This window comes from Agelaius tricolor, unplaced genomic scaffold (genome assembly GCF_023055355.1).
Source record: "Agelaius tricolor isolate 1412-34295 unplaced genomic scaffold, bAgeTri1.0.p SCAF_66, whole genome shotgun sequence".
NCBI lineage: Eukaryota > Metazoa > Chordata > Aves > Passeriformes > Icteridae > Agelaius > Agelaius tricolor.
The window spans coordinates 17,171-38,351 of NW_027269326.1; the positions used below are offsets into that span (position 1 = coordinate 17,171).

The following is a 21,181-nucleotide window of genomic DNA, read 5'->3' on the forward strand; positions in this document are numbered from 1 at the left end:
CGCCATCTTGAGTGAGGGTGAGGCGGCGGCGCCGCCATCTTGGGTGAGGGCAGCGCCTGCGGGGGGAACTTTGGCCGCGCTGCCGCCGGCGGGGAATGTGCGGGAATGGGGGCGGAAAGCGGGGAAAAAGTGGGGGGAAAAAGGGGTTTGGGGTGGGGGGAGGGCGGAGGTGCGGGGATTTGGGGGTTGGGGACGGGTGGGGGGCGGTTTAGGGGGTGGGGGTAGTTTGGGGTCCAAATTGGGGCCGTTTTGGGGGGTGTTTGGGGCAGTTTAAGGGGGTCTGGGGTAGTTTTGGGGGTGTTTGGGGCAGTCTGGGGTAGATTTAGGGGGTTTTGGGGCAGTTTGGGGGGTCTGGGAGCCGTTTTTAGGGGGCTGGGGTACTGTGGGATCAAAATTGGGGGACCTGAGGGCATTTGGGGGGTCAGGGGGCAGTTTGGGTTCACACCTGGGGTAGTTTGAGGGGGTCTGGGGTAGTTTTGGGGTAGTTCTGGGGTTCAGGGGCAGTTGGGGGGGGTTCTAGGTCCCCCCCAGCCGTGTGACCCCTCCCCAATTTGGGGTGTCCCCCCCTCCCAGGCTGAGGGTGGCCCCCTGGGCCCTGCTGTGCTGCGCCTCGAGAGCCCCCCAGAGCTCCAGCACCGCGGGCAGGTACAGAGGGGAACCCCAAAAACCCCAAGGGGGACCCCAGAAACCCCATGGGAACCCCAAGGGGGGCTGAGGGTGACCGTGGGGGTGACCCCAGGTGTGTGTGGGGAGGGTTCAAGTGTGACCCTGCTCCCCATGGACACGCTGTCCCTGTCCCCAAGGGCATGGCCTGTGGGGTGACCCCAGTCCCTTTGAGGTGTCCCATGGGGTGACCCCAGTCCCCATGGGGTGCCCTCGGTGTCCCCTCCCCGCAGCCATGGCCATGTCCCCAGGCCTGCTGGTGTCCCCCTGTCCCTGCAAGTCCCTCATGGTGTCCCCTCCCCACAGCCCTGTGGCCATGGCAGCTCCCCCAGACCTCACAGTGTCCCCAGGCCCATTGGAGTCCCCCTGTCCCTCACAGTGTCCCCTCCCCACAGCACCACGGCCATGGCAGCACCCCCGACCCTGTGGTGTCCCCCTGTCCCTCCAGGTCCCTCACAGTGTCCCCTCCCCACAGCCCATGGCCATGGCAGCTCCCCCAGACCCCTCAGTATCCCCAGGCCCATTGGAGTCCCCCTGTCCCTCACGGTGTCCCCTCTTTGCAGCCCCACAGCCATGGCAGCTCCCCCAGACCCCTCAGTGTCCCCAGACTCATTGGTGTCCCCCTGTCCCTCCAGGTCCCTCACAGCCATGGCAGCTCCCCCGGCCCCCTCAGCGTCCCCAGGCGCCCCGGGCGGGCTGGTGGCGGTGGCCCAGGTGACATCCACGGGGGACAAGGAGCACAACTGGCAGCAGTGCTCGGCCCTGGTGCGGCGCGCGGCGGCCATGGGGGCCAGGGCCGTGTTCCTGCCCGAGGGCTTCGACTTCATCGGGGACAGTCCCCAGCACAGCCTGGAGCTGGCAGAGCCACTGCACGGGGACACCGTGGGGCGCTACCGGCAGCTGGCCAGGTACCCACGCCGCGGGTGGCACCTGCGTGTCCCCGGGGGATGGCACTGTGTGTCCCCCCAGGGGATGACAGTGTGTCCCCAGGGAATGGGACACGTGTCCCCAGGGGATGTCACCGTGTGTACGTCACTGTGTGTCCCTCAGGAATGACAGTGTTTCCCCAGGGAATGGGATGTGTGTCCCTAGGGAATGACAGTGTGTCCCCAGGGGATGTCACAGTGTGTATGTCACTGTGTGTCCCCAGGGAATGGGACACTTGTCCCTAGGGAATGTCACCCTGTGTATGTCCCCAGGGAATGACAGCACGTCCCCAAGTAATGTCACCCGCTGCATGGCACTGTGTGTCCCCAGGGAATGTCACTGCGTGTATGTCACTGTGTGTGTCCCCAGGGAATGACAATGTGTCCCCAGGGACTGTCAGTCTCTGTCCCTAGGGAGTGTCACCGTACGTCCCCACAGAATGTCTCTATTCTCAGAGGCTGTCATGGTGTGTTCCCAGGGAATGTCACCGTGTGTGTCCCCAGGGACTGTCACCATGCGTCCCCAGGGGATGTCATTGTCTGTCACCAGGGGATGTCACTGTGTGTCCCTAGGGAATGTCACCACGTGTGTCCTTAGGGAATGTGACAATGTGTCCCTGGGGAATGTCACTGTGTGTCCCTAGGGAATGTGATGGTGTGTCCCCAGGGGTTGTCACTCCATGTCCCCAGTCCCTGTCACTCTGTGTCCCCAGGGGTTGTCACTCCATATCCCCAGTCCCCGTCCCTCTGTGTCCCCAGGGGTTGTCACTCCATGTCCCCAGGCCCTGTCCCTCTGTGTCCCCAGGGGATGTCCCTGTCTGTCCCCAGGGGTTGTCACTCCATGTCCCCAGTCCCTGTCACTCTGTGTTCCCAGGGGTTATCACTCCATGTCCCCAGGCCCTGTCCCTCTGTGTCCCCAGGGGTTGTCACTCCATGTCCCCAGGCCCTGTCCCTCTGTGTCCCCAGGGGTTGTCACTCCATGTCCCCAGGCCCTGTCCCTCTGTGTCCCCAGGGAATGTCACTCCATGTCCCCAGTCCCTGTCCCTCTGTGTCCCCAGGGGATGTCCCTGTCTGTCCCCAGGGGTTGTCACTCCATGTCCCCAGTCCCTGTCACTCTGTGTCCCCAGGTGTTGTCACTCCATGTCCCCAGGCCCTGTCCCTCTGTGTCCCCAGGGAATGTGACGTGTGGCTCTCCCTCGGGGGTTTCCACGAGCGTGGCCAGGACTGGGACAGCACCGGCCGGATCTACAACTGTCACCTGCTGCTGGACAGCTCGGGTGGGACACGGCCTTCCTGACCCCGTGCCACCCCCGTGTCCCCCAGGTCCCCAACATTCCCAACCCCTGGCTGTCCCCACTGTCCCCAGTCCCTGTGGCTGTCCCCAGGTGCCGTGGTGGCCACGTACCTGCACCATTCCCACCCCCTGGCTGTCCTTGCCGTCCCAAGTGTCCCCAGTCCCCTCTGGCTGTCCCCAGGTGCAGCGGTGGCCGTGTCCCCCCCATTCCCAACCCCTGGTTGTCCCCAGTGTCCCCAATCCCTGTGGCTGTCCCCAGGTGTGGCAGTGATCTCATACCTGCACCATTTCCAACCCTTGGCTGTCCCCACTGTCCCTGACTGAACCCAGAGTCCCCAAACCCCCGTGGCTGTCCCCACTGTCCCCAACCCCTTGGTGGCTGTCCCCAGGTGTGCTGGTGGCCACATACCTGCACCATTCCCAATCCCCATGGCTGTCCCCAATGTCCCCACTGTCCCCAATCCCTGTGGCTGTCCCCACTGTCTCCGCTATCCCCAATCCCTGTCGCTGTCCCCAGCCCTGCTGTGGCTGTCCCCAATGTCCCCAATCCCCATGGCTGTCCTCACTGTCCCCAACCCCTCGGGGGCTGTCCCCAATGTCCCCAATCCCCATGGCTGTCCTCACTGTCCCCAATGCCTGTGGCTGTCCCCAACCCCTCAGTGGTGTCCCCAACCCTCTGTAGCTGTCCCCAACCCCCTGTAGCTGTTCCCAACCCCTTGGTGGCTGTCCCCAACCCCTCAGTGGCTGTCCCCAACCCCTCGGTGGCTGTCCCCAGCCCCCTGTGGCTGTCCCCAACCCCTCGGTGGCTGTCCCCAATCCCTGGTGGCTGTCCCCAGCCCCCTGTGGCTGTCCCCAACCCCTCGGTGGCTGTCCCCAATCCCTGGTGGCTGTCCCCAGCCCCCTGTGGCTGTCCCCAACCCCTCGGTGGCTGTCCCCAGCCCCCGTGGCTGTCCCCAACCCCCTGTAGCTGTCCCCAGCCCCCTGTGGCTGTCCCCAACCCCTCGGTGGCTGTCCCCAGGCGCTCTGGTGGCCGCGTACCGCAAGCTGCACCTGTTTGACGCGGCGCTGCCGGGGCAGCCAGCGCTGTGCGAGAGCTCCTTCACCAACCCTGGCCAGGAGCTGCTGCCCCCCATCGACACCCCCGTGGGCAAGGTACGGCCCTGGCCCTGTCCCCAAGTGTCCCCAGGTGTCCCCTGCCTTCATTGATCCCTGGCATTCCCAAAAAACCCCATGTGTCACAGCCTGTGGTACCCAGAGTTGGCCTTGCCCTAATCCTGACCCCAGCCCTAAACCCACCCCCTGACCCCACAGTGCCCAGGGCTGTCCCCAAATGTCCCCAGGGTGTCCCAAGGTGTCCCCAGGGTGTCCCAAGGTGTCCCCAGGGTGTCCCCTGCCCACGCTGACCGCTGGTATTCCCAAAGAACAGCTGGAATTGGCTGAGTGCTACAGCCTGTGCTACCCAGAGCTGGCCCTGCCCCGACCCCTGACCCTCCCTATGTCCCCAGGGCTGTCCCAGGATGTCCCCAGGGCTGTCCCCAATGTCCCCTCCCTGTCCCCAGCTGGGGCTGGCCGTGTGCTCTGCCCTGCATTTCCCAGAGCTGGCCCCGTGCTCAGGGCTGTCCCCAGGTGTCCCCAATGTCCCCTCCTGTCCCCAGCTGGGGCTGGCTGTGTGCTATGACCTGCGGTTCCCAGAGCTGGCCCAGGCCCTGCGCAGGGCCGGTGCCCAAATCCTGACCTTCCCCTCGGCCTTCACCGTCCCCACCGGAGCTGCACACTGGGAGGTGAGGGGACACCCTGGGGGGCTTGGGGACACCCCTGGGGGGGCTTGGGGACACTGTGGAAGGGTTGGGGACACCCATGGTGGGGTTGGGGACACCCAACGTGGGGAGTTGGGGACACCCATGGTGGGGTTGGGGACATCCATGGGGGAGTTGGGGACTCCCTGGGGGGCTTGGGGACAGCGCTGTCCCCTCAGGTGCTGCCAGGGTGCCATTGAATGTCCCCCATATCCCCCTTGGTGACAGTGCTGTCCCTGCAGGTGCTGCCAGGGTGCCACTGAGTGTCCCCCATGTCCCCCTTGGTGACAGTGCTGTCCCCCAGGTGCTGCTACGTGCCCGTGCCATCGAGTGCCCCGTGTCCCCCTTAGTGACACCCCACTGTGTGCCCATGTCCCCCTCAGTGTCCCCACTGTCCCCCAGGTGCTGCTGCGTGCCCGTGCCCCCTGTGTCCTCCTTGGTGACACCACTGTCCCCGCAGGTGCTGCCTGGGTGCCACTGAGTGTCCCCCATGTCCCCCTTGGTGACAGTGCTGTCCCCCAGGTGCTGCTACGTGCCCGTGCCATTGAGTGCCCCGTGTCCCCCTTAGTGACACCCCACTGTGTGCCCACGTCCCCCTCAGTGTCCCCACTGTCCCCTCAGGTGCTTCCAGGGTGCCATTGAGTGCCCCCATGTCCCCCTTAGTGACACCCCACTGTGTGCCCACGTCCCCCTCAGTGTCCCCACTGTCCCCCAGGTGCTGCTGCGTGACCGTGCCCCCATGTCCCCCTTAGTGACACCCCACTGTGTGCCCATGTCCCCCTTGGTGACACCACTGTCCCTGCAGGTGCTGCTGCGTGCCCGTGCCATCGAGTGCCCCATGTCCCCCTTAGTGACACCCCACTGTGTGCCCACGTCCCCCTCAGTGTCCCCGCTGTCCCCCAGGTGCTGCTGCGTGCCCGTGCCATCGAGTGCCAGTGCTACGTGGTGGCCGCGGCTCAGACCGGCCGCCACAACGCCACCCGCGCCTCCTTCGGTCACTCGCTGGTGGCCGATCCCTGGGGCACCGTGGTGGCTCAGTGCCACCAGGGGCCGGGGCTCTGCCTGGCCCACATCGACCTGGCCTACCTGGAGCAGGTGCGCAGGGACCTGCCCGTGCACGGCCACCGCCGTGGGGACATCTACGGGACCCTCACGGGGACACCGGGGACGTGACGGCGCCGGGCGTGGGTGGGACGCGCTCGGAATCTGCACCGGGTTTGCTGTTCTGTCCCCAACGTGGAATGGCACAATGAATGTGTCCTCCCTGCTCTTTTTGGGGGGTCCCAAATCAGTCCCAAATCTTCATCAATTCAGCCCCAAATCTGCACCAATTCAGCCCCAAATCTTCATCAATTCAGCTCCAAATATTCCCCCAAATCTGCATCAATTCAGCCCCAAATCTTCACCAATTCAGCCCCAAATCTGCCCCAAAGCTGCACCAATTCAGCTCCAAAGCTGCACCAATTCAGCTCCAAATCTGCCCTTTTTGTCCCCAAAATGGAATGGCACAATGTGTCCTCCCTGCTCTTTTTGGGGGGGTCCCAAATCCCCATCAAATCTGCACCAATTCAGCCCCAAATCTGCATTAATTCAGCCTCAAATATTCCCCCAAATCAGTCCCAAATCTGCATCAATTCAGCCCCAAATCTGCACCAATTCAGCCCCAAATCTGCACCAATTCAGCTCCAAATCTGCCCTTTTTGTCCCCAAAATGGAATGGCACAATGTGTCCCCCTTACTTTATTGGGGGTCTCAAATCAGTCCCAAATCTCCATCAACTCAGCCCTAAATCAGCCCCAAATCTGCACCAATTCAGCCTCAAATCTCCCACAAATCAGTCCAAAATCTGCATTAATTCAGCCTCAAATTTCCCACAAATCAGTCCCAAATCTGCATCAACTCAGCCCCAAAGCTGCACCAATTCTGCCCCAAATCTGCCCCAAATCAGTCCCAAATCTGCATTAATCCAGCCCCAAATATTCCCTCAAGTCAGTCCAAAATCTGCATCAATTCAGCCCCAAATTTCCCCCAATTCAGTCCCAAATCTGCATTAATTCAGCCCCAAATTTCCCACAAATCAGTCCCAAATCTGCACCAATTCAGCCCCAAATCAGTCCCAAATCTGCATTAATTCAGCCCCAAATATTCCCCCAAATCTGCATCAATTCAGCCCCAAATCTGCACCAGTTCAGCCCTGAATCACTCCCAAATCTGCCTTTTTGTCCCCAAAATGGAATGGCACAATGTGTCCTCCCTGCTCTTTTTGGGGGAGTCCCAAATCAGTCCCAAATCTGCACCAATTCAGCCCCAAATATTTCCCCAAATCAGTCCCAAATCTGCATCAATTCAGTCTCAAATCTCCCCCAAATCAGTCCCAAATCTGCATTAATTCAACCCCAAATTTCCCACAAATCAGTCCCAAATCTGCATCAATTCAGCTCCAAATATTCCCCCAAATCTGCATCAATTCAGCCCCAAATCTGCACCAGTTCAGCCCTGAATCAGTCCCAAATCTGCCTTTTTGTCCCCAAAATGGAATGGCACAATGTGTCCCCCTTACTTTATTGGGGGTCCCAAATCAGCCCCAAATCTCCATCAACTCAGCCCCAAATCTGCACCAATTCAGCCCCAAATCTGCCCCAAATCAGCATTAATCCAGCCATAAATCTTCCCCCAAATCAGTCCCAAATCTCCATCAACTCAGCCCCAAATCAGTCCCAAATCTGCCCTTTTTGTCCCCAAAATGGAATGGCACTACATGTCCCCCCTTTCTCTTTTTTTGGGGTCCCAAATCTGCACTAATTCAGCCCCAAATCTTCCCCCAAATCAGTCCCAATTTAGCCCCAAATCAGTCCCAAATCTGCCCTTTTTGTCCCCAAAATGAAATGCCACATGTCCTCCCTGCTCTCCTTTTGGGGTCCCCACTCTTTTTTAGGGTCCCGATTCAGCCTCAAATTTGTTCCAATTCTGCATCAATTTAGCCCAAAATTGACCCTGAATCTGCCCCAAATCAGCTCCAGTTTACACCAAATGTGCTCCAAATCAGCATTTTTGTCCCCAAAATGAAACAGCACAAAGTGTCCCCCTTTTTTTGGGGGGGGAGTCCCAAATCTGCTCTGAAACTGCCCCAAAATCAACCCCAAATCTGCTTCGAATCAGCCCAAAATCAGCCCCAAATCTGCCCCAATTCACCCCAAAATCTGCATCAATTCAACCCCAAATCAGCCCAAATTTGCACTGAATCAGCACTTTTGTCCCCAAATGGGATTTCCAATTTTTTGGGGGGGCTCCCCCTTTTTTAGGGGTTCTGGGGGGGAGGAATTTCTTTCTATTAAAATTTGAAAAATACAAAATCCCAGGAAATGACCCCAAAGTGTGGAGGAATTTTGGGATGGAAGGGACTGGGGACAACCCTGAACCCCCCAAATGCCTGGGTGGAAATGGGGGAAAAAACAAGAAAAATGGGAAAAAACTCCATCCCATGTTGGGTTTGGGGGGAAAATGGGAATTTTTTGGGGAAAAAAAACAGGGATTTGGGGAGGAAAATGGGAATTTTGGGGGAAATTGCCATTTGCTTTTCATTGTTTTTAATGGATATAAAAGAGGGGGAAAAATGAAGGGAAAATCATGGAAACCACAAGAAGGAATTTGAAAAGGAAAATGAGGAATTCTGGAATATTCCATCTTTCCAATGTTTCCCACACCTGAAATCCCCAATTCTGGCTTTTTCCTGCTGTTTTTAATGGATAAAAAAGAACAGAAAATAGGGGAAAAAATCACAGAAAACACAAAGAAAAGGAGGAATTGACAGAGAAAAATGAGAAATTCTGGAACATTCTGTTATTCTGGGGTTTCCCAAACCTCAAATCCCCAATTCCCAACGTGTTGCACCAATGGGATTTTTGCCTTTTTGCTATTTTTAATGGATATGAAAAACGGAAAATGAGGAAAAATCATGGAAAACACAAGAAGAGGGAAGAGTTTGATAGAAAAAAATGAGAGATTCTGGAATATTCCACACCCCCAAATCCCAGTGTGTTGCACCAATGGGATTTTTGCCTTTTCATCACCATTTTTAATGGAAAAAAAGGAAAGAAAATGGGAAGAAAATGTGGAAAACACAAGGAGGAATTGAGAAGGAAGTGAGGAATTCTGGAATATTCCACACCCCCCAATTCCCAAATCCCAGCGTGTTCCACCAATGGGATTTTTGCCTTTTCATCACCATTTTAATGGATAAAAAGAAAAGAAAATAGGGAGAAAATATGGAAAACACAAAGAAAAGGAGGAATTGACAGGAAAGAGTGAGGAATTCCGGAATATTCCACACCCCCGATCCCCAAATCCCAGTGTGTTGCACCAATGGGATTTTTGCCTTTTCATCACCATTTTCAATGGAAAAAAAAGAAAAAGGAAGAAAACATGGAAAACACAGAGAGAAGGAAATGACAGAGCAAAGTGAGGAATTCTGGAATATTCCACACCCCCGATCCCCAAATCCCAGTGTGTTGCACCAATGGGATTTTTGCCTTTTCATCACCATTTTTAGTGGATACAAAAGAAAAGAAAATGGGAAGAAAACATGGAAAACACAAAGGGGAATTGAGAGGAAAAGTGAGGAATTCTGGAATATTCCACACCCCCAATCCCAGCATGTTCCACCAATGGGATTTTTGCCTTTTCATCACCATTTTCAATGGAAAAACAAGAAAAAGGAAGAAAACATGGAAAACATAAAGAGAAGAAGAAAACATGGAAAACACAAAGAGGAATTGGGAGGAAAAGTGAGGAATTCTGGAATATTCCACACCCCCAAATCCCAGCGTGTTCCACCAATGGGATTTTTGCCTTTTCATCACCATTTTCAATGGAAAAAAAAGAAAAAGGAAGAAAACATGGAAAACATGGAAAACATAAAGTGAAGAAGGAAATGACAGAGCACAGTGAGGAATTCTGGAATATTCCACACCCCCAAATCCCAGTGTGTTCACCAATGGGATTTTTGCCTTTTCATCACCATTTTTAATGGATAAAAAGAAAAGAAAATAGGGAGAAAATATGGAAAACATAAAGAGAAGAAGAAAACGTGGAAAACATAAAGAGAAGAAGGAAATGACAGAGCAAAGTGAGGAATTCTGGAATATTCCACACCCCCAAATCCCAGCGTGTCGCACCAATGGGATTTTTGCCTTTTCATCATATTTTTAATGGATAAGAAGAAAAGAAAATAGGGAGAAAATATGGAAAACATAAAGAGAAGAAGAAAACGTGGAAAACACAAGGAGGAATTGAGAGGGAAGTGAGGAATTCTGGAATATTCCACACCCCAAATCCCCAAATCCCAGTGTGTCGCACCAATGGGATTTTTGCCTTTTCATCACCATTTTCAATGGAAAAAAAAAGAAAAAGGAAGAAAACATGGAAAACATAAAGAGAAGAAGAAAACGTGGAAAACATAAAGAGAAGAAGAAACTGATAGAGCAAAGTGAGGAATTCTAGAATATTCCACACCCCAAATCCCAGTGTGTCCACCAATGGGATTTTTGCCTTTTCATCACCATTTTTAGTGGATACAAAAGAAAAGAAAATGGGAAGAAAACATGGAAAACACAAAGGGGAATTGAGAGGAAAAGTGAGGAATTCTGGAATATTCCACACCCCCAAATCCCAGCGTGTTGCACCAATGGGATTTTTGCCTTTTCATCACCATTTTCAATGGAAAAACAAGAAAAAGGAAGAAAACATGGAAAACATAAAGAAAAGGAGAAAATGTGGAAAACACAAGGAGGAATTGAGAGGGAAAAGTGAGGAATTCTGGAATATTCCACACCCCCAAATCCCCAAATCCCAGTGTGTCGCACCAATGGGATTTTTGCCTTTTCATCACCATTTTTAATGGATACAAAAGAAAAAACAGGAGGGGGAAAACCCCATGGAAAACACAAGGAGAACCCATCAGGAACCCCAAAAACCTCCGAATCCCGGAATCCCCCACACCTCCAACCCTCCCCAAATCCACGAGCGAGCTCCGCCGAAGAACCCGGGGGGTGGAAGAGGAGAAAACAAAAAACCAGGAAAACCCCCCAAAAAAACCCCCCAAAAAAAAACTGCGGGAAAGGCGGGGAGGGGACGGGGGTGAATCCCTCAGGGAGCCGTGTGGAGCATCAAGTTCCTGAGGAGTTTCTGGCGACCCAACTCGTAATCCTCCTCGTCCACGTTGACCAGCAGCTTGATGGCCTCGTGGCCCACGGCCTGTTTGAGCGAGTCCGTGATGAAGACGCCCTTGAGGGCCTCCAGGAGGGAGCCGTTGATGTAATCCCGCCAGAAGGCGTCGAGGTAGGTGAGCTCCGAGAATTTGATGTCGCAGATGATGGAGCCCAAATCCCGCGATTTCAGGATGGTGTTGGCCTGGTTGAAGCGCTCGAATTGGCGCTCCAGAGGGTCCTGCTTGTTGGAGAAGACGTTGCCGTGCAGGGCGGAGTCGTGCTGGCAGTACTCGGCGCGCACGCGCAGGCGGATGTCTGGGATTGAGGGGGGAAATGGGGGGTTAGGGTCGGGGAATGTGGGGTTTGGGATTGGGGAATGTGGGGTTTGGGATTGGGGAATGTGGGGTTTGGGATTGGGGGAAATGGGGGGTTAGGGTCAGGGAATGTGGGGTTTGGGATTGGGGAATGTGGGGGTTTGGGATTGGGGGATTGGGGTTTGGGATTGGGGAATGTGGGGTTTGGGATTGGGGGAAATGGGGGGTTAGGATCGGGGAATGTGGGGTTTGGGATTGGGGGAAATGGGGGGTTAGGATCGGGGAATGTGGGGTTTGGGATTGGGGAATGTGGGGTTTGGGTCGGGGAATGTGGGGTTAGGGTCAGGGAATGTGGGGTTTGGGATTGGGGGAATGGGCTTTGGGATTGGGGAATGTGGGGTTTTGGGATTGGGGAATGTGGGGTTAGGGTCAGGGAATGTGGGGGTTTGGGATTGGGGGAATGGGGTTTGGGATTGGGGGAAATGGGGGGTTAGGATCGGGGAATGTGGGGTTTGGGATTGGGGAATGTGGGGTTTGGGATTGGGGGAAATTGGGGATTAGGATTGGGGGAATGGGGTTTGGGATTGGGGAATGTGGGGGGTTAGGGTCAGGGAATGTGGGGGTTGGGATTGGGGGAATGGGGTTTGGGATTGGGGGAAATGGGGGTTTAGGATCGGGGAATGTGGGGTTTCGGATTGGGGAATGTGGGGTTTGGGATTGGGGAATGTGGGGTTAGGGTCGGGGAATGTGGGGTTTGGGATTGGGGAATGTGGGGTTTGGGATTGGGGGAAATTGGGGATTAGGATTGGGGGAATGTGGGGTTTGGGATTGGGGAATGTGGGGGGTTAGGGTCGGGGAATGTGGGGTTTGGGATTTGGGGAAATGGGGGCTTAGGATCGGGGAATGTGGGGTTTGGGATTTGGGGAATGTGGGGTTTAGGGATTGGGGAATGTGGGGTTTAGGGACTGGGAGAATGTGGGTTTCTCCCTGGGGATCCCATTCCCAATCCCAATCCCACATTCCCAATCCCAACCCCCTCTCACCGCAGGTCTGTTTCTCCTTGGGGATCCCATTCCCAATCCCAATCCCAAAATCCCACATTCCCAATCCCACATTCCCAATCCCACAATCCCATTCCCAGCCCTTCTCACCGCAGGTCTGTTTCTCCCTGGGGATCCCAATCCCAATCCCATTCCCAATCCCACATTCCCAATCCCACATTCCCAATCCCACATTCCCAGCCCCTCTCACCGCAGGTCTGTTTCTCCTTGGGGATCCCATTCCCAATCCCAATCCCAAAATCCCACATTCCCAATCCCACATTCCCAATCCCACATTCCCAGCCCCTCTCACCGCAGGTCTGTTTCTCCTTGGGGATCCCATTCCCAATCCCAATCCCAAAATCCCACATTCCCAATCCCACATTCCCAATCCCACATTCCCAGCCCCTCTCACCGCAGGTCTGTTTCTCCTTGGGGATCCCATTCCCAATCCCAATCCCAAAATCCCACATTCCCAATCCCATATTCCCAGCCCCTCTCACCGCAGGTCTGTTTCTCCTTGGGGTCGGGGGTCGCTGACTTCCTGCGTTTCCGTTGGCTCCCGAGGAGGCTCCGGGCCCGGCCCGGGCGCTTCGGGCCCAGCTGGGGCCCCCCCGGGGGGCAGCACAGGGACGGGTGGGGGGCAGGCACTGGGACATGGGGGAAATGGGGTCAGAGATCCCAAATCCAACCCCAGAGATCCCAAATCCAACCCCAGAGATCCCAAACCCCATCCTCCCCCAGGGATGGGTGGGGGCAGGCACTGGGATATGGGGGAAATGGAGTCAGGGACCCCAAATCCAACCCCAGAAACCCCAAACCCATCCATCAGATCTGGGCACAGTCCCCCAAACCCAGAGCCCTGGGAGGCTCTGGGCTCGGAAACTTTGGGATGACCCCAAGGGTGGTGGTGACCCCAAATGGGAGCGATGATCCCAAATGGGAGTGATGATCCCAAATAGGAGTGATGATCCCAAATAGGAGTGATGATCCCAAATAGGAGCGATGATCCCAAATAGGGGTGATGATCCCAAATGGGAATGATGATCCCAAATGGAGGTGATGATCCCAAATGGGGGTGATGATCCCAAATGGAGGTGATGATCCCAAATGGGTGATGATCCCAAATGGGAGTGATGATCCCAAATGGGAGTGATGATCCCAAATGGAGGTGATGATCCCAAATGGGAATGATGATCCCAAATGGGGGTGATGATCCCAAATGGGGGTGATGACCCCAAAGGAGGGGGCAACTATGATCCCATGGAGGGCCGGTGACCCCAAAAGGGGACAGTGACCCCAAAGGGTGATGATGATCCCAAATGGAGGTGATGACCCCTAAGGGTGACAATGACCCCAAAGGGTGACAATGACCCCAAAAGGGGAAGGAGGCCCCAAAGGGTGACGATGACCCCAAATGGGGGTGACGATGATCCCAAATGGGAATAACGATGATCTCAAGAGGGGATGGTGACCCCAAATGGGAGTAATGATCCCAAAGGGAAGAGTAAGGAAGATCCCAAATGGGGGTGATGATCCCAAAGGAGGGGATGACAATGACCCCAAAAGGGGACGGTGACCCCAAAGGGTGATGATGACCCAAAATGGGGATGACAATGATCCCAAAATGGGGATGACAATGATCCCAAAAGGGGGTGACAGTGGCCCCAAAAGGGGGTGACAGTGGCCCCAAAAGGGGGTGACAGTGGCCCCAAAAGGGGGTCCGTACCTGATTTGTGGGGGTGGCCGAGGCCGGGCGGGGCCCCCCCGGGCGCGCGGGGGGTGACGTAGCGGATGGACGTCTCCTCCAGGTACTTGTCCACCAGGTCCGGGCACACTGGGAACGGGAACGGCAACGTCACCGGGATGGGAATGTCACCGGGATGGGAATGTCACCGGGATGGCACGGGAACGGGAATGTCACAGGAACGGGAATGTCACTGGGAATGTCACGGGAATGGGAATGGCACAGGAATGGCACAGGAATGGGAATGTCTCCAGGATGGCACGGGAATGGCACTGGAATGGCACGGGAACGGGAATGGGAATGTCACAGGAATGGCAGACGATGGTGTGACCCCAATACCGCTGTACACTGTGGCAGTGACCCCGTATATCGTGATATATTGTGACATATTGTGACAGACGCTCAACGGGGCACCCACCACCCACTGAGGCTGATGCAGAGCATCAGCTCGTGGCAGGTGATGATGTGACCCCAATACCTCCATACACTGACATTGACCCCGTATATCGCGATATACCACAGTGGACACGTACCGGGGTGCTGTCTCTTGAGGCTGACGTAGGGCAGCAGGTCATGTGGGTGATGTGACCCCAATACCTCCATACACTGACATTGACCCCATATATTGCGACAGTGACCCCGTATATCGCGATATACCACAGTGGACACGCACCGGGGTGCCGTCTCTTGAGGCTGACGTAGGGCAGCAGGTCATGGTGGGTGATGTGACCCCATATATCGCGATATATCACAGTGGACACGCACCGGGGTGCTGTCTCTTGAGGCTGACATAGGGCAGCAGGTCATGGCGGGTGATGATGTGACCCCAATACCCCGATATCACCCCGTATATCGTGACAGTGACCCCATATATATCAATATATCGTGACATATCACCCCAGGCACTCACCGGGATGCCGCCTCTTGAGGTTGACATAGGGCAGCAGGTCATGGTGGGTGATGTGACCCCAATACCCCGATATCACCCCGTATATCGCGATATATCGCGACGAGCACTCACCGGGGCGCCGCCTCTTGAGGCTGACGTAGGGCAGCAGCTCATGGCAGGTGATGTGACCCCAATACCCCCAGACACTGACAGTGACCCCGTATATCGTGACATATCGCAATAGACATTCACTGGGGCACCGTCTCTTGAGGCTGATGTAGGGCAGCAGGTCGTGGTGGGTGATGTGACCCCAATACCCCGATATCACCCCATATATCACAATATATCGTGACATATCCCCCCAGGCACTCACTGGGGCGCCGCCTCTTGAGGCTGACGTAGGGCAGCAGGTCATGGCAGGTGATGATGTCACCCCAATACCCCGATATCACCCTGTATATCACGATATATCGTGACATATCACCCCAGGCACTCACCGGGGCGCCGCCTCTTGAGGCTGACGTAGGGCAGCAGGTCGTGGCGGGTGATGATGCGCAGCAGCTGCAGCAGCTGCCGCAGGTTGCTCTCGTCGCAGCGGCCCTGGCGCTCCAGGGCCAGCAGGAAATCGCGGCCCGAGCGGATGCGGCCGCGCTCGGCCTCGTCCAGCACGTCCACGAAGAGGAAGGAGAGCACGCGCACGTCGCGGTGCGTCAGCTGCGCGCCCACGATGTCGAACATGCGGTGCAGCGAGTACAGGCCCTGCTCGCGCTCGCCCGGCTCCTCCGGCCACGGCACCGCGCCGCCCGTGCCACCGCCGGCGCCACCACCGCCTGCGCTGCGCTTCCGGCCCGCCATGGGCACCTGGGGACACCAATATGGGACATGGGGTCAGTGGGATATGGGGTCAGTACAGGCCCTGCTCGTGCTCGCCCAGCTCCTCTGGCCATGGCACCGACCCAAGTGCCACCACTGGCAGTGCCACCACCAGTGCCACGCTTCTGGCCCGCCATGGGCACCTGGGGACATGGGGTCAGTGGGACATGGGGACAATGGGACAAGGTGTCAGTACAGGCCCTGTTCATGCTTGCCTGGCTCCTCCAGCCACCACTGCCACCACTGGCACCATCAGTGCCACGTTTCCGGCCCACCATGGGCACCTGGGGACATGGGGACACAGGGACATGGGGTCAGCGGGACATGGGGACAATGGGACACAGGGTCAGTACAGACCCTGCTCGCGCTCGCCCGCCTCCTCGGGCCACGGCACCAACCCTGTGCCACCACTGGCAGTGCCACCGCCTGCACCGCGCTTCTGGCCCGCCATGGGCACCTGGGGACACCAATATGGGACATGGGGTCAGACATGGGGTCAGTGGGACATGGGGTCACTACAGGCCCTGCTTGCGCTTGTCCAGCTCCTCTGGCCACCACTGCCACCGTCAGTGCCACGTTTCTGGCCCGCCATGGGCACCTGGGGACACCAATAGGGGACATCAGGTCAAACATGGGGACAATGGGACATGGGGTCAGTACAGGGCTCAGTACGGGCCCTGCCTGCCCTTGTCCGGCTCCTCTGGCCACCACTGGCAGTGCCCACCGTGGGCACCTGGGGACACGGGGACAATGGGACACAGGGCCAGGGACTGGCAGGGACATGGCCCTGTCACAGCCACTGCGCTTCTGGCCCACCGTGGGCACCTGGGGACAGAGGGATCTCAACTCCAGATCCCAAGGATTTTCCATCAGGATCCCAATCCTGGGGATTTTCTGTTGGAATCCACTCAGGATCCCAACCCCAATCCCAGGGATTTTCCTTTGGGATCCCAACCCCAATCCCAGTCCTTTGGGATCCCAACCCCAATCCCAGGGATTTTCCAGTCGGATCCACTCAGGATCCTGACCCCAATCCTGGGGATTTTCCATTGGAATCCACTCAGGATCCCGACTCCAAGTGATTTTCCAGTGGGATCCCGATCCCAATCCTGGGGATTTTCCATTGGAATCCTGACCCCAATCTCTACAGTTTTCCATCAGGATCCTGACCCCAATCCCAGGGATTTTCCAATGGGATCCACTCAGGATCCCAACCTCAATCCCAGAGATTTTCCATCAGGATCCCGACCCCAATCCCAGGATTTTCTAGTGGGATCCTGACCCCAATCTCTGGGATTTTCCATCAGGATCCTGACCCCAATCTCTCCAGTTTTCCATCAAGATCCTGACCCCAATCCCAAGGGTTTTCCAATGGGATCCTGACCCCAATCTCTGGGATTTTCCATCAGGATCCTGACCCCAATCTCTCTGTTTTTCTATCAGGATCCCAACCCCAATCCCAGGATTTTCCATCAGGGCCTCAATCCCAGATTTCCCTGGGATCCACCCCCGTCCCTGCTCCAGCCTTTCCCTGTCTACAATCTCCCAAACAAAGGGAAAACATTGGGATCACGACAGGAACCCCCCACCCACCCCAATTCCTCTCCAAGGCGGAAATTCCAAAAAAATCCCTGGAAAAAAACAACCTGGCCCCAGCTCCAGGGCAAACAGGAATGGGAAGCACCTGGTGCTGTGATCCTGCATTTTTTTTAGGGAATTTTCCTTAAAATGTCTCCTTTTTTCCCTCAATTTGGGTGGTGAATTGTACAAAAATTGGGAAAAATCCTTGGATTCATCAGCACCAACCCCCCTGGAATGATCCTGGATGGTTTTCCTCCTGTAGAAGCCAGAAAAAATCCAAAGAAATCTGGGAAAATTGAGGTTTTGTGGAAGTGCTGACCCCTGGGAAAGGGGAATTTTAGGGATTAAACTTCCAAAAAAAAAAAATCCACAAAAATGGTTAAATTCATTTCCAAGCAGGGAATTCTGGCTGTGGAGGAGATCCCAAGATTCCAATGACTCCCAAAATCCTGAAATCCCAAAATCCACAGGGGTGGGAGGTGGAAATCCCCAAAAAATCCCTGAATTTTCCTCAGAAAAGAGCAAGAAAAATCCCTCAGGAAAACACAAGGATCCCAAAATCTCTCAGAAAATCCCTCCCACCCCTCTCTGGAGGCTTTTCCCAGGAAGAGAATTCCGGGAGCATTCAAATAATTTCGGGATAAACGGGAAAAACGAGTTCCTGGAGTTTCCCAGGGCTCAGCCCCATGGGATCCCTGCAGATATTTTGGGATTTTTCCCACTAAATCCAGGCCAAAACCGTCAGAATTCCAGAATTATCCCTAAAAATCCCAACCTGGGTGGGGAGAAAAAGCCCAAATCCCAAATTTTAGGTGAATTTTCCAAGGGAAATGGACATGAAGGAGACTTTCCCCCCCCCCAGTTCCCAGGGATAGGAACAATTCCCAAACAACTGGGGAAAAACTCCCAAAAATTTGGATTAATCCTGAATTTTCCTCTTTTTTTCTGATGAATTCACCTCCTAAATCCAACAGGAATTCCCAAAAATCCATTCCCGGCCCCAATAAATTGGATTTTTTGGGAAGAGGAGCTCCAGAGGCTGAGGAGGAAGAGGAGGAAGCTCCTGACAAAACATCCCAAGGAAAACCAGCTCTGGAATTTGGGGCTGGAATTTGGGAATTCCCAACCCTGGAACCAGCTGGGAATGTGGGAATTGAATTCCTGAGCTTCTCCTGATCCATCCCCAAATTCCCTGGATCCATCAGGACCTTCTGGATCCATCCATGGATCGATCCCAGACCCTTCCGGCTCCACCAGGACCCTCAGGATCCATCCCAAACTTCCTTAGATCCGCCCTGAGGCCCTTTGGATCCATCCTGAACCTCTCTGGATCCATCAGGACCTTCTGGATCCCTCCCAGGATCCATCCCAGACCTCTCCAATTCCATCAGGACCTTCTGGATCCATCCCAAACCCCCTTGGATCCATCTTGAACCTCTCTGGATCTATCTCAGACCTCTCCAGATCCATCAGGATCCTCTGGATCCATCCCAAACCCCTTTGGATCCATCCTGAACCTCTCTGGATCCATCAGGACCTTCTGGATCCATCCCTGGATCCATCCCAAATGCCTCCAGCTCCATCAGGACCTTCTGGATCCATCCCAAACCCCTTTGGATCCATCTTGAACCTCTCTGGATCCATCCCTGGATCCATCCCAAACCCCTCCAGCTCCATCAGGACCCTCTGGACCCATCCCAAACCCCTTTGGATCCATCTTGAACCTCTCTGGATCCAACTCCGAGCCTCTCCAGATCCATCAGGAGTCTCTGGATCCATCCTGAACCTCTCCAGATCCATCAGAAGCCTCCCTGTGTCCATCAGGACCCTCTGGATCCATCCCAAACCCCCTTTAGATCCATCCCAGACTGCTCCAGCTCCATCAGGAGCCTCTGGATCCATCTCAGACTTCCCAAGATCCATCCCAGACCCCTCCAGCTCCATCAGGACCCTCGAGATCCATCCCAAACCCCTTGGGATCCATCTTGAACCTCTCTGGATCCATCCCAGACCTCTCCAGAACCATCAGGACCTCTGGATCCATCCCAAACCCCCTTGGATCCATCCCAAACCCCTTTAGATCCATCCCAAACCCCTTTAGATCCATCCCAGACCCCTCCAGCTCCATCAGGACCCTCGAGATCCATCCCAAACCCCTTTAGATCCATCCCAAACCCCTTTAGATCCATCCTGACCTTCCCTGGCTCTATCCTGAACCTCTCTGGATCCATCAGGATCTTCTGGATCCATCCCAGACCTCTCCAGATCCATCAGGACCCTCCGGATCCATCCCTGCATCCACCCTGATCCTCTCCAGATCCATCCCGACCTTCCCTGGATCCCTCCCTTGTCCCACGCCCCCGGCTAAATCCCAAATTAATTCAATCCCCAATTAATTAAATCCCGAACCAGCCCCCGGACCCACCTCAGCCGTGCCCGATCGCGGCTCCCGGGCGTTCTCGGCGATCTCCGATCCCTTTTTTCCTTCTCCTTGATTTTCCTTTCCAATAAATCTCCCCCCAAAAAAATCCCCACGGAGGCTCCCAAAGTTCCTTGAGCGCTGTCAGTCCTTGCCGGAAAACACCGGATTTTTCCCTAATTTCCCCCCCTCCCCCCCAAAAAAAACCCCTTTTTTAAATTATTTTTTAATTTCCTAATTAATAATTTATCGAGGAAAAACCAAGCGTGGCGTTGCCTTTAAGTCATTCCCGGTTCCAGGGTCGACATTCCCGAGGCAGGAATTCCCTGGATCGCGGATTTCTGGCGGATTTTATTCGCTCAAAACAAAAACCGCAATAAAAAACCCCAAAAAAACCTCGCTGGGCTGAAGAAATCCTTGGAATTTCATCCCGTTCCTGCTGGGCCTCAAATCCCGGGATTTTCTGACCCTCAGGAGGAGCCGAAATCCCGGAAAAAAAAAAAAAAAACGGGAAAAGCGCTGTTAAATAAACAAATTTAAAAAAAAATAAACCAAACAAAAAATTCCGATTTTACCGCGATTTCGGCTGAAATCGGCCCCGAATTCCAGCGAGAAAGAACCAAAACCGGGGGCACCGGGGGGCTCCGTCAAAGGACCTCAAAGCCCCGGTTCAACCCCGGAGGCCTCGGGAAGGGCCGGTTCGACCCCAAAAAGCGCCGGTCAAGGCCCGGTTCAGCCCCGGTAAGGCAGCAAACGGCACCACCGAGCCCCGGGGATGCCCCAAACGGCCCCGCCGAGCCCCGAAAGGCAGCGGGGAGGCCCCGGTAAGGCCGCAAAAGGCCCCGAGCAGGCCCCGCGTCTCCCCCGGGGAGGCTCCGGTCAGGCCCCGGGGAGGCTCCGGCGGCGGCAGCGTCGCGAGGAGCGGCGGGGGGAGCGGCGGGGCCCCCCCTGCGGGCCCGTCCCAGCCCGCCGAGCGCGGGGGCCCCTCCCGGCCCCTCACGGCCCCTCAGGGCCGGCCCAGCCCCGGCGCCGCCATCTTGGCTCCGTCCGCTCCGCTCCCCGCTCCCCGCGGGCGGCTCCGCCCTGACGCAACTTCCGGCAGGCAGAGGCCACGCCCCCTTTCCCGCCTCGGAGCCGCGCCCACATCCGGGCACCCGCGCGCCCGCCGCGGCTTCACGCCCATAGGGAAACACGGGGAGGGCGGCGCCATGTTGGGTGAGGGCAAGATGGCGGCTACATCCGGGTTTCTGCTGTTGGCGTCAGCGCTATTGGTTAGCACGGGGCGGACGCCATCTTGAATAAGGGCAGCCTGGCAGCGCGGGGCCGCGTGGCGGCGCGGGCGCCATCTTGGAAATCGTGAGGCGGAGGCGCCGCCATCTTAACTGAGGGCAGCAAGGGGGGTCTCGGGGGGCGTTGAGGAGATTTTGATGATT

General features: G+C 55.9%; 2 protein-coding genes across 17 annotated transcripts; one reads left to right on the top strand and one right to left on the bottom strand.

Moving 5' to 3' along the window:
• The first annotated feature begins 1 nt into the window (after position 1).
• NIT1 (nitrilase 1) lies at positions 2 to 8,045 on the top strand. 14 transcript variants are annotated; one of them, XR_011684418.1, is made up of 8 exons: positions 52 to 97; positions 574 to 645; positions 1,299 to 1,571; positions 2,763 to 2,866; positions 3,902 to 4,035; positions 4,539 to 4,664; positions 5,583 to 6,792; positions 7,395 to 8,045. XR_011684418.1 is itself a non-coding variant. In XM_071456990.1 (7 exons), the coding sequence occupies exons 3-7, from the start codon at positions 1,312 to 1,314 to the stop codon at positions 5,850 to 5,852; spliced, it is 894 nt and encodes a 297-aa protein (XP_071313091.1). In that variant the 5' UTR covers positions 2 to 43; positions 574 to 645; positions 1,299 to 1,311; the 3' UTR covers positions 5,853 to 8,045. The 14 variants fall into 14 exon arrangements, 2 of the variants coding, with proteins under 2 accessions (XP_071313091.1, XP_071313090.1); XR_011684416.1 differs by having other exon boundaries at positions 5,583 to 6,217; positions 6,297 to 8,045; XR_011684417.1 differs by having other exon boundaries at positions 5,583 to 6,217; positions 6,319 to 8,045.
• Positions 7,206 to 20,842, bottom strand: DEDD (death effector domain containing). Of its 3 annotated transcripts, XR_011684412.1 has the most exons (6): positions 19,755 to 20,842; positions 15,373 to 15,736; positions 13,969 to 14,076; positions 12,743 to 12,889; positions 10,556 to 11,200; positions 7,206 to 9,868 (listed from the first exon to the last, which is right to left on the bottom strand). XR_011684412.1 is itself a non-coding variant. In XM_071456987.1 (5 exons), exons 2-5 carry the CDS (start codon positions 15,728 to 15,730, stop codon positions 10,824 to 10,826), a joined length of 990 nt encoding a protein of 329 aa, XP_071313088.1. In that variant the 5' UTR covers positions 15,731 to 15,736; positions 19,755 to 20,842; the 3' UTR covers positions 10,549 to 10,823. The 3 variants fall into 3 exon arrangements, 2 of the variants coding, with proteins under 2 accessions (XP_071313088.1, XP_071313089.1); XM_071456987.1 differs by lacking the exon at positions 7,206 to 9,868 and having other exon boundaries at positions 10,549 to 11,200; XM_071456988.1 differs by lacking the exons at positions 7,206 to 9,868; positions 15,373 to 15,736; positions 19,755 to 20,842 and adding an exon at positions 15,008 to 15,245 and having other exon boundaries at positions 10,549 to 11,200.
• Positions 20,843 to 21,181: the final 339 nt, after the last annotated feature.

Coding starts and splice junctions, on each gene's coding strand:
- DEDD (XM_071456987.1), bottom strand. CDS start 15,730: ATGGCGGGCCGGAAGCGCAGCGCAGGCGGTGGTGGCGCCGGCGGTGGC. Junction 12,890..13,968: donor CGGCCACCCCCACAAATCAG/GTACGGACCCCC, acceptor CCCATGTCCCAG/TGCCTGCCCCCCACCCGTCC. Junction 11,201..12,742: donor CAAGGAGAAACAGACCTGCG/GTGAGAGGGGCT, acceptor CCTCAATCCCAG/ACATCCGCCTGCGCGTGCGC.
- NIT1 (XM_071456989.1), top strand. Junction 646..1,298: donor AGCTCCAGCACCGCGGGCAG/GTACAGAGGGGA, acceptor CTGTCCCTCCAG/GTCCCTCACAGCCATGGCAG. Junction 4,036..4,538: donor TCGACACCCCCGTGGGCAAG/GTACGGCCCTGG, acceptor TCCTGTCCCCAG/CTGGGGCTGGCTGTGTGCTA.